The 12,585-nt window shown below is 38.8% G+C and overlaps 1 protein-coding gene across 3 annotated transcripts in view; it reads right to left on the reverse strand.

Moving 5' to 3' along the window:
* Top3alpha (topoisomerase 3-alpha) overlaps window positions 1-12,585 on the reverse strand; it is a 238,872-nt gene that overhangs the window by 78,226 nt on the left and 148,061 nt on the right. For all 3 annotated transcript variants that reach the window (XM_068348241.1, XM_068348242.1, XM_068348240.1), the window contains exons 5-6: window positions 11,305-11,423; window positions 872-1,042 (exon numbers count right to left, since the gene is read on the reverse strand). In XM_068348241.1, coding sequence (XP_068204342.1) covers window positions 872-1,042; window positions 11,305-11,423 — 290 coding nt within the window. The remainder of the gene's footprint in view (window positions 1-871; window positions 1,043-11,304; window positions 11,424-12,585) is intronic.

The raw sequence follows: 12,585 nt of genomic DNA on the forward strand, positions 1-12,585 counted from the left end.
ATGAGTAAACTCATTACTTTTATTGCCATAATCAAAATCACAATTTGTGGCATCTCTTATTTTCAGCGTGGTTGGGGCTATCAGGAGCATATGAACTTTTATCACTTTTGTACAACTTGATCTCCAATGTGTGCATATGGTTGCACAACTCCATTTTTGAGGTGATCAGTCCCTGTGTGTACTTTAGTGTGCTAAGACACCAGAGAGCAGTAGAAGTATTCCTTAATTCTAATTTTCTTCGTTTATTGTGTTGGTCTATCTTTACAAACCAAAACCTTTCGTTTATGGCCATTTCTTCTTTTCCTTCTCTCTAAGTATCTTTAATTTATATTTAACCAAGGAACAACAGTTATTAGTGAATACTGTTTTATCTTTTATTTGGATTAGGGTATACTGCAGTTGGAATTTTTCTGTTAATGAAATTGACTTACTATAAGTAAGCACTGTGTTTGTCCTAAAGAAAAATCTCTTTTTAATTGATGTGGTCATAGTTTTCTGCTTTTGTAAATCCTTAGTCCATACTAATTCCAATAATTAACAATTGTACCTGATCTAATTATCTAAATAAGACTCTTCTTCAATATCTAATGAATGTTAGCCAAAGCATAAGACTATCTATGGCCAAGAATGACTTGGTGTGAATACCTTAAAATAGTAAAAGCAAGTAACTTTCAGTAATGTAAATACAAAATAAAGTTGCAAAGAGATAATAGGTGTCACTTCATGTAATATAAATGAAGTCAATGGTATTGTAACAATTTTGAGGGGATAAGTATGGTATTAACTTTTTGTAGAATGGTGTGAAGGGAGAACAGAAATTACAAAAATATATTGGGTTAGAGGAAAAACTGAACATGAAAAATTGCATTACCTTTTATCTTCCAGAATTTTTCAGGTATGAATTGTTCAATAGCCTTGTAACGCTCAACAACAAATCCTAGTGTTGGAAATTGACATGATCCATAGCTAATTAAAGTGTCTGCTAAAGCTGCAGGAAACACTCTTTGTAACCTTAAAGTCTGAAACCTAGTGAATGCAGCACCTGAAAAGAAAAATCTAACATAAACTTTGAAGTGTACATGGGAAAAAAATTTTTAATATTTGCTAATAGAGGTAACTAATGTCCTAAAACATTCAAAACTTTAAATATGTTTTCCACAAATATTCAACCAGTTTACTACTTAAAAGAATTTTAGTAGTGAGATTTATTATTTCTATACTCACCTGGCATTCATATGGCTCCCTTCTAAAAGCTAGGTAAAAGTCGACGACTACTCTAACTTCTAATAATTTTCTTTTACTGTAATAGCATTGCTAGTCATATAAAGTACTGGGATTATATGGCAATGTATTGCAATAAGAGTACTTGGGTATCCTATAATCTCACTGCTCTCAGTCTCAAAGTTGAAACAAGTACAATGGTCTTTTGACATCATTAATCAGTGGGGAGGCAGGAGGGATGATATGAACACCACGTGATTATAATGATAATAAATCTTATTACAAAAATTATTTTTATTTCTATGAACCTCCTCTGGCATTTATATTGGTGAGCCCCACATTCTGATGGAGGTGAGATGATGAAAGAAAGAGATGGGAAATCCAACATAATCGACTAAAAACCTACACCAATTACCTGTGACTCACCTTTAATGTAAGCTAGTTAGTGTCACTCAAGACCTTGCTAATCCAGTTAGAGAAGAATTTTAATGCTAATTAATAACCATTTGGGACAAAATGCAATATCAATACAAAGGAATGTAATAAAATGAATTCCTACATATTCATTCTTTTGCATATTTAACACTAGAACTATAAACAACATTATTATTACTAGCTAAGTTACAACCTAGATGGGAAAAGCAAAATGCTACAAGCACAAAGGCTCCAACAGGGAAAATGGCCCCCTGAGGAGGGGAAGCAAGAAAATATCAAATAAACTATAAATATATGTAATGAATGAAAAATATAAAATATCTTAATATCAGTAACAAAGTTAAAATAGATCCAGTTATATATGAACTATAAAACCTGTTCAACAGGAAAGTATTAACAAAAAGTTTGAACTTCTGAAGTTCCCGGATTCAACTGCCAGATTAGGAGGATCATTCCACAATCCAATCACATCTAGAATAAAAACTTTCGAATACTGTACTGTCTTCATGATGGAGAAACCATGACTTAGAATTAAGAGCAGACCTAGTACTGTACTACATACAGATTGGTACTGTCTGGGAAGATCTAAATGTAATGAATAGTCTGAATTACAAAAAATCGTTCAGCAATAAGCATAAAGAACTGAATAACTGCCTGATAATATCCAGATCAGGAATAAATCTAATAGACCACAAGTTTCTATTAAACAAATTAAGATAAGAGTCAGCAGCTCAAGACCAGATAACAATACTCTAAACAAGGTACAGAGGCTATGGCACTACACAAGACTGGAGAACAATGGTTTGATTTTGGAGTGACCTTCACCAAGAAGAGCTGCTTACCATAGCTAAAGAGTTTCTTTTACCCTTACCAAGAGTTAAGTAGCCACTGCGCAATTACTGTACAGTGCGGTAGTTAACTTCTTGAGAGAAGAATTGTTTGGTAATTTCTGTGTTGTCAAGTGTATGAGCAAAGAGGAGAATGTATAAAGAATAGGCCAGACTATTCTATGTATGTGTCGGCAAAGATGAAATGAGCCGTAACCAGGAAAGGGATCCAATGTAGTACTTTCTGGCTAGTCAAAGGACCCAATAAATCTAGAGGTAGCATCTCAACAGGTGGCTGGTGCCTTGCCCACCCTACTACCTATAGGAGGATCATTCCAAAATCTGGTCACAGCTCGCATAAAGCTTCTGGAATACTGTGTAGTATTGAGCCTTATGATGAAGGCAAGACCATTAGAACCAAATGCATACATAGTACTACTGTACATATGTTAGTGCGGTACTGTTATAAACACACATTAGTTTTCCAATAAAATGTCTCTTCAATGTGGTGTAATGTTTAGACTTGGCAGGTTACTTCTTCTGAATAAGTCTAAGTAAGTTAACTTTAAAACAGTTATTAACATCTCCATCACAGGAGTATAGATGGTTTGGTCAGATGACCATTTCATATGACAGCTTGACCAGAAAGTGACTAAAATATCCATATTGATGATAACGTCTAGTTCGTTATTTCAGCATTTAACGATATATGTAAACACAACATTAATACCGGAAGGTATTTAGATCCGGTGAGAGACAACTCTTTCTCACGGCTTGTTTGTGTTTACTCTTCATGAAAAATGTTACATTGCAATTGATTAGCAGTGTCTTGCCTTTCGCATTCCTGCTTATGACTGAATTAGCATTCTCACGCTCGCTCCTAATTTCTACATTGACCTTTTAGGTCATGGATTTAAACATGTAATTTTACATACATTACACATACAGGATGGTACACTGGGAAGATACGAATGCAAAAGATGGACAGAATTATGAAAAATCTTATGCAACAAGCATAAAGAACTAACTAAATGACAGATCCGAAGGTTAATACCCAGATCAGGAATATGAAATTCAAAGGACTACAAGTTTTTGTCCAACAAATAAGATAAAAATCCTCATCTGAAGACCAGACAGGAAAAAAATACTTGAATCAAGGCAGAATGATTATTTTCATTCCTCATTCAAAGGAAAGTTTAAAATTATTCATTAATTATTCATGATTATCAATGAAGCTTATAGTAAGACAAATCTTAGTTTTACAATAAATGCATGTATTTGAGGAAACACTTCTAATCAAATGTCAATCTACATTGCTATAAAATATCAAATTTCTACTTAATATACATTAAGGGATGCCACTCAGCCCCATTAAAACAGTTTTATTTCAGGGTTACTTCAAATTCCAAATATTTTTCTGTTTCTCAATAAATTTTTCATTTAAAGACCATTTGAGAGAATTTTATGTGCTAAAAATTGTACGTTGGAAATTTTCCAATCTTTTTATATGCATTAATTTATCAATGTATATAAGTCATTTTCAAATGAGACTATTTTTCATATGGCATTTTTTTTTTTCAAAAAGTAAATGTACAAAATTTCCTATGTTTTAATGTTTGAATGATGAAATTCAATCAATATTAAAAAAATTAGTAGCAACTTTTCTCCAAAAAATTCGTGTTTTGAGAAATCGAGCTTCAAAGAATTTTTTGTGGAGATTGGTTGTATATACTTAAGAATGCCTAAGTAAGGACTTTCGCAGTAATTTTCCCCATCACTGGGATCATAAAGAACATGATCATCATATTTCAAGGCTTTGTACTAAACAGTGGTGAGCCCCTTCCCTCAATTCGAGAAATATATATACAGTACTGTAATACACTATATGTACCAAATGCCCACTTGACTAAGATGTTACTAGCATAATACTGTGGAATATACTAATGTTGTCTGCTTATTTTTTCGGTAAATTTTATGCTTTAGGCATACTTAGTTTTTGTCTCTGACACTTTATGCACCTTTCAGTATAACCATAACCAAAAAATTGCAAATATAAAAAAGAGCAGATAAAGAAAAACTATGAATATTACTTAGACGTACAGCAAATGTTTATTCACAATACCAGTGAGAAAATAAAACTAATATTCTCTTCTTGGGAAGATCAGAAAAAATTGTGATAATACTGTATGTGGGATACTAAGATAAATATATTTGCCTCAAATTCTACAAGAAAAAGTAAATTAATAGGTACCCTGGTCAGGAAAGGGTTGTATAAATTATAAAAAATTATGTTTTAGCGATGAAACCAATTGTTCTCTTTAAAATGATATTTTAATTATAAAATAAATTTTTGAATATACTTACCCGGTGAATATATAGAGCTGCAACTCTGTTGCTCGACAGACAAAAAACTGTAAAAACTCGCCAGCGATCGCTATACAGGTTGCGGGTGTGCCCATCAGCGCCAACTGTCGGCCAGATACCATACTCAATGTAAACAAAGACTCAATTTCTTCTCATCCCACTGCGTCTCTATTGGGGAGGAAGGGAGGGTCGTTTAATTTATATATTCACCGGGTAAGTATATTAAAAAATTTATTTTATAATTAAAATATAATTTTTAAATATTTAACTTAGCCGGTGAATATATATAGCTGATTCACACCCAGGGTGGTGGGTAGAGACCAGTTAAATATGTTTACATCATATAAGCTAAGAGTTTTTATTTCATTTTAGAAGTTATCAATATAACAAAAACAAAATAAATAGGTACCTGGTAAGGAAGTCGACTTAGACGATTACTCTGCCTTGTAAGTACGTCTTCCTTACGGAGCCTCGCGATCCTCTTAGGATGCTGACAGACCCCTAGGAGCTGAAGTATCAAGGGCTGCAACCCATACAACAGGACCTCATCAAACCCCTAATCTGGGCGCTCTCAAGAAATGACTTTGACCACCCGCCAAATCAAACAGGATGCGAAAGGCTTCTTAGCCTTCCGGACAACCCATAAAAACATTAAAACATTTCAAGAGACAGATTAAAAGGATATGGAATTAGGGAATTGTAGTGGTTGAGCCCTCACCCACTACTGCACTCGCTGCTACAAATGGTCCCAGTGTGTAGCAGTTCTCGTAAAGAGACTGGACACCTTTTAAGTAACATGACGCGAACACTGACTTGCTTCTCCAATAGGTTGCGTCCATGATACTTTGCAGAGATCTATTTTGCTTAAAGGCCACGGAAGTTGTTACAGCTCTAACCTCGTGCGTCTTAACCTTAAGCAAAGATCGGTCTTCCTCACTCAAGTGTGAATGAGCTTCTCGTATTAACAATCTGATAAAACATGACAAAGCATTCTTTGACATAGGCAAGGATGGTTTCTTAACCGAACACCATAACGCTTCAGATTGGCCTCGTAAAGGTTAAGTACGAGCTAAGTAGAACTTAAGAGCTCTAACAGGGCATAAGACTCTTTCTAGTTCATTGCCTATGATCTCCGATAAGCTGGGAATATCGAAAGATTTAGGCCAAGGACGAGAAGGTAGCTCATTTTTGGCTAGAAAACCAAGTTGCAGAGAACAAGTGGCCTTTTCTGACGAAAATCCGATGTTCTTGCTGAAGGCATGAATCTCACTGACCCTTTTAGCTGAGGCTAAGCATACCAGGAAAAGAGTCTTAAGAGTGAGATCTTTCAGGGAGGCTGACTGTAAAGGCTCAAACCTGTCTGACATGAGGAATCTTAGGACCACGTCTAAATTCCACCCAGGAGTAGCCAAACGACGCTCCTTAGTGGTCTCGAAAGACTTAAGGAGGTCTTGCAGATCTTTATTGTTGAAAGATCTAAGCCTCTATGCCGGAAGACCGATGCCAACATGCTTCTGTAGCCCTTGATAGTGGGAGCTGAAAGGGATCGTCCTTTTCTCAGGTATAAGAAAAAATCAGCTATTTGGGCTACAGAGGTACTGGTCGAGGATACGGAAACTGACTTGCACCAGTCTCGGAAGACTTCCCACTTCGATTGGTAGACTCTAATGGTAGAAGCTCTCCTTGCTCTAGCAATCGCACTGGCTGCCTCCTTCGAAAAGCCTCTAGCTCTCGAGTCTTTCGATAGTCTGAAGGCAGTCAGACGAAGAGCGTGGAGGCTTTGGTGTACCTTCTTTACGTGTGGCTGACGTAGAAGGTCTACTCTTAGAGGAAGACTTCTGGGAACGTCTACTAACCATCGAAGTACCTCGGTGAACCATTCTCTCGCGGGCCAGAGGGGAGCAACTAACGTCAACCTTGTCCCTTCGTGAGAGGCGAACTTCTGCAGTACCTTGTTGACAATCTTGAATGGTGGGAATGCGTAAAGATCCAGATGTGACCAATCTAGGAGGAAGGCATCTATATGTATTGCTGCTGGGTCCGGGACTGGAGAGCAATAGATTGGAAGCCTCTTGGTCAGCGAGGTTGCAAAGAGATCTATGGTGGGTTGACCCCAAGTCGACCAAAGTCTCTTGCACACATCCTTGTGGAGGGTCCATTCGATTATAATTACTTGACCTTTCCGACTGAGACAATCTGCTAGGACGTTCAAGTCGCCCTGGATGAACCTCGTTACTAGGGAGATGCCTCGATCTTTTGACAAGATGAGCAGGTCCCTTGCGACCTCGTACAAAGTCAGTGAGTGGGTACCTCCCTGTTTGTAAATGTACGCCAAGGCCGTGGTGTTGTCCGAGTTTACCTCCACCACATTGCCTCGAAGGAGATTCTCGAAGCTTATCAAGGCCAGATGAACCGCCAAAAGCTCCTTGCTGTTGATATGCATGCTCCTCTGACTCGAGTTCCACAGACCTGAGCATTCCCGACCGTCCAGCGTCGCGACCCAGCCCAAGTCCGATGCGTCCGAGAAGAGAACGTGGTTGGGTATCTGAACTGCCAGGGGAAGACCCTCTCGTAGGCTGATATTGTCCTTCCACCAAGTCAGACAAGACTTTATCTTTTCGGAAATCGGGATCGAGACCGCCTCTAGCGTCTTGTCCTTTTTCCAGTGAAAAGCCAGATGGAATTGAAGAGGACGGAGGTGTAGCCTTCCTAGCGAGACAAATTGCTCCAGGGATGATAGCGTCCCTACCAGACTCATCCACAGCCTGACTGAGCAGCGTTCTTTCTTCAGCATTTTCTGGATGGAGAGCAGGGCTTGAACTATTCTGGGGGCCGACGGAAAAGCCCGAAAAACTTGACTGTGAATCTCCATCCCTAAATACAGAATAGTTTGGGATGGGACCAGCTGTGACTTTTCCAAATTGACTAGGAGTCCCAATTCCTTGGCCAGATCTAGAGTCCAATTGAGATCCCTCAGACAGCGATGACTGGAAGAGGCTCTGAGAAGCCAGTCGTCCAAGTACAGGGAGGCTCTGATCTCCGATAGCTCGAAACTGGTACCCCACATTCCTGTGAACAAACCTCAGAAACGGTTGGGAATCCGGGTGTATAGGAATGTGGAAGTAAGCCTTCTGAAGGTCGAGAGAGACCATCCAGTCGCCTTCCATAAATGCTGTCAAGACAGCCTGGTAGACTTCATCGTGAAGTTTGTCTTGACAATGAACACAATGAGCGCACTTGCCTCTTACGTACTCCTGCAGTAAACATGGCTGCCAAATCATGGAGCCATCCCTGAGGGACTTGTCCCTGCAGAGAACGTGGCTGTCAGATCATTGGAGCCATCCCTGAAAGCCTTGTTTATGCATGACATAATTGTACAGCAAAACTTCAAAGGCTCGAAAACAGCTGTGAAGTTGACCTGTAAAATCTTGGAGCGTCTCCTGGCCAGGCGCCAGGGAGAGTCTACGAGATTTGAGAAGTCTATCTGGGCAGAGGCAGGAACTCCCAAGCCGAGAACTTCTCTCGTGTCATATCAGACTCTCGCTCTATAAACCAGTTTAAAAGAAGGGAAAGCAAAGGCTGTATCCCCCAAACTCCTCCTGGTGATAAACCAGTCGCCTAGCCAACGTAAAGCTCTCTAGGAGAGCGAGAGAGCACTAGCTTATAAACAACGGCTTCGAAGTAGCTAGGCCTAGTGTAAGCTCTGACGTTTAGGCGAACGAGGAGCAGCAGTTACAAAAAGATCCGGACAAAGATCCTTAAAAATCAGCATGATTTAATTAAAGTCCATAGAGGGATAAGCAGCTTTAGGCTCCTCTCCGTCTGACAGAGTCCTCAAGGGAATATCAGTAGGAGGGGGAACAGCAACTTCCTCATCTAAAGGAACCTTGTCCGATAATAGCTGAGTCTCAAGCAAGGGAGAGACCTACCGTGGTGGCAATGCTTTACAAGCAGAGTCCACACGCACTGGTGCATTAGTAGCGGACCAGGACGCAACGTCATGTAACTGCTTGACAGTCTGTGAACTGTCAACAACAACAGGTGCGTGAGGACGCACAGCGTCCACTCGAGACTGCTTTGACTGCCTAGACTGAGCAGTCAAAACAACTCTAGAATGCGGAGGTTGACGCACAGCGTCAAAACAAGTCAACTCCGATTGTTAGCGAACGTCCTGAACGTCAACAGGAGCATCAGCAAGTGGCCTAACGTCCAAATGTGGCTGAAAATCCACACGAGACCGCATCGAGTGTGGTTCTAAACAACCTGACTGACGTGACTTAGCTACGCCAACGTCAACAGGACGCACAAAGGAACGTTAGGTTGGCTGAAAGCCAGGATCTCGATGAGATAAACGGCTAGGCTCAACGGACTAATCGGCAGAATAGTCTTCCATAAGGGAGGCAAGCTTATTCTGCATGTCTTGCCGTACAACCCATTTAGGATCAACGTAAATGGTTGCGGTAAGAGACGAGGGTAACGTCTGTGACCGCAACACTTTGCCAACAAAAAAGACTCTCGGAGTCTGTGTTACGCTTTTGTTAGGCGGCGAGCAGTTTTCCGATGACTGCATAGGGTCAGAGCTGTCCTATTGGCTGCAACCAGGACGCTGGACCTGTCCTGAAAGGACTGACTTTCGCTTAAGGGCCTCGAAACCTTGTTTCAGGTTTCTTATGCGAAAAGCCTTCGGATGACGAGGAGAAAATTGTCTCTCTCGCCTTATGGTAGGGGAGATCTTGGTAAGATACACCCGATACCATAGAGGGAAACGTCTGTTCGCTGATCAAGGCCTCTCGAACCCATAAGTCGTACGACATTACTTCTCCCCTGGGCTTGGGAGCTTGCAAGAGGTCCCGGACTAGGTGAACGACAGGCACGAACAGACGAACCCTCGGACGCAACACTGTAACACTTTGCGCAATATCACTTTATCACTACGATTTTCTGTTTTGCACTTATTTCACTGAAATCGAAACTTTTACTGATTTCTACCTGAAGCACGCAATTCTACCCTCATCAAAAGGTAGTAAATGCGAAATCAGTCGTATAATGCAAGCACATTAATACCCAGAAAAACAGTAAACATCTTTTAAGATAAAAAAATTCAGTGGTTGGGGAAGAGAAGAAACACTAGTTCATTCAAAACTACGTTTTCAATCTCTCACCGTACATTGCCTGGGGACGAGAATAAAACTAAAAACGTTTTATCCTTTCTCCCCGTACAGAGACTAGGGACGAGAGTAACTCGAGAACAACGTTACCCGCTTGAACGGAACGTTTTCTCTCCTCTCTCTCCCTCCGTCTCTATCTCTCTCTCTCTTTCTCTCTTGATTTCGCACCTAAGAGAAGAGCCCAATTACATTTCGTCAAAAAAACATGTTATTTGACCAAAGGAAAAAACTGAAAGGTTTTTCAATTAAAAAGTTCCTTTAAAATAGAATTTAAAACATTTAAGCTTTGAAAGAAGAATGAACAAAACGTCAGAATCGATTTACTCTTTCTGCAAAGTGAAACCGTGATACTCTCTCTCTCTATCGTAACGATAGAGCGCAAACTGCGTAGCATAAATAAACTAAACGTTAGTTCATCTTTGAAAACAGTACGAAGACTATTCAAAGAAATTCTTCCATAAAATATCTATTAAAAATATTCATTTAAAAAGTTTTAAATCATTAGCTCTTTAAAAGCTATTTACGATTGAAAGGGCTCAACGTTGTTTAACTTCGGTTTCCAAGTTAGGACCGCCTACTCTCAGGAAAGGTCGCATATAAACAAACATTAAAATTTATTTTTTATGTTTATTATAAATGGAAAGTTAATCGAAGAGGCCTAATAAAGGCGGTGAGATATATAATATATAGAGGAAAATCTATAATTAATTTATAACGTGATAAGATAATTACTAAAAGCCTAAACACACTTCCGTCTAAGGGAAGGGTCGGCCATTTAAAAGTCAAAGAAAGTCCATACTCTCTTTGTCACCAAAAATTAAATCTATCCAAAACGAGTTCAAGATTTATGATGAAGATAAAACACCTGCACTGCGAAAGCTCAAACCAAAATGAAGTACTTCACCAAATATGTTGAGAAAACTCCAGGTTCTACAGCGAGTAAAAGTACGTCTTGTCGACACGTCGACAGAGAAGAAATTGAGTCTTTGTTTACATTGAGTATGGTATCTGGCCGACAGTTGGCGCTGATGGGCACACCCGCAACCTGTATAGCGATCGCTGGCGAGTTTTTACAGTTTTTTGTCTGTCAAGCAACAGAGTTGCAGCTATATATATTCACCGGCTAAGTTAAATATTTAAAAACAACTATTTGAACCATGAAATATGCCAAAAATGCAATAATCTGAATTTCCAAAAATTCCAACCAGAGGTCCTGAGTTGCGTCCCTTAATAACAGAATAGTATTCTCTTTTAATTGTTTCACACACAAAAAACAGTAATCTTATTACCAATGCGAAGATCAAGTTCACTACGCACGTCTACAGCCGCACTCTGTCTTTCATCTGGTTGACCCAAGTTTTGTAAGGCACGGTGTACAGACTGGAAGGTGATCTCTGAAAACTTTGCTCTGAAAGTATGATTAAATGAAACTGCACTTTAAAAAATCTAGGGGTTAAATTTTTACTTCTACTAAACAAAAACAGAACAATAAAATTTATAATTTTTACTTAACTGTGAATTATAATACTAATAACTAAGTAGTATGAGCTTCTAGACCTCAAAAGCTTTCCTCTATCAGCACCTCATATCCTTCCGGGCTCAGTGCTCCAAGAGATACATTAATGCAACACTCATATTATCAAGTCATTAAAGGCCTGTAACCCAGTAGCAGTATATCACAGGAAGTGGGGAAGAAGGGGAGAAATATATGATAAGGGTAAATATTGAAATAATGTTATAATTTAAATTCTGTTGTAATTAAATGAAGAAATTTGCAAGTCATAATGCTGAATAACTCACTCACATAGAAGTGGGAAAGTGATGATACAAGAAATAAGCAAAAAATTTAAAATATTCCAAAAACAATTTGAATAAATCTTCTCTCATCCTAATAACATACCATATAATATGACCATGTCATGGAATGAATTAAAAATGCAGACATACCTTTTCTTGGTCAATAAACAATTAAGAAAAGATATTAGGAAATAAGGAATAACAAGTTACTTTACTCCCATCTATAGATTCATAGCTTGTTCCCAAACACTAAGTTGAGATTCAATACAACCTGAGAAGAACGCAGTACAAATGCCTGTATAAAGAGGAGTGTGACATTCAAACCAAGGCTTACTCAAGTTTAGGAAAATCTATAAATTTAAGTCAATATCCATGAACACAAAATTATAGAACCTAAATTCAAACCATTCTTACAAGAATACAAAGCTTCTATCAAATGATTATTAGGATATATGGACTTGGTTCTCAACACTGAGGTGTAGCAAGAACCATTTTCAAAATTAGAAGAGATGGCTCATCTAATGGGCATGTGGTTGAGTAACAAGACACTCAATGAAGAAAGACAGCATTTTTATAGGGGACGAGCAGGAATCCTAAAGCCAAATATACTAATTACGAACTTTACCCCAAATATGTATAGGCTCTCATGATAGTTTTTCTTTATCAAAGAGAAAAATCATTTCTGAATACATTATTTGGAGCAGGCAGTGGTCACGAACAATTTGCCAAACGCTAAGGTTGCGGCAAGCCCACATGTATCATGTTCTCAAGGG

This window comes from Palaemon carinicauda, chromosome 24, assembly GCF_036898095.1.
Source record: "Palaemon carinicauda isolate YSFRI2023 chromosome 24, ASM3689809v2, whole genome shotgun sequence".
NCBI lineage: Eukaryota > Metazoa > Arthropoda > Malacostraca > Decapoda > Palaemonidae > Palaemon > Palaemon carinicauda.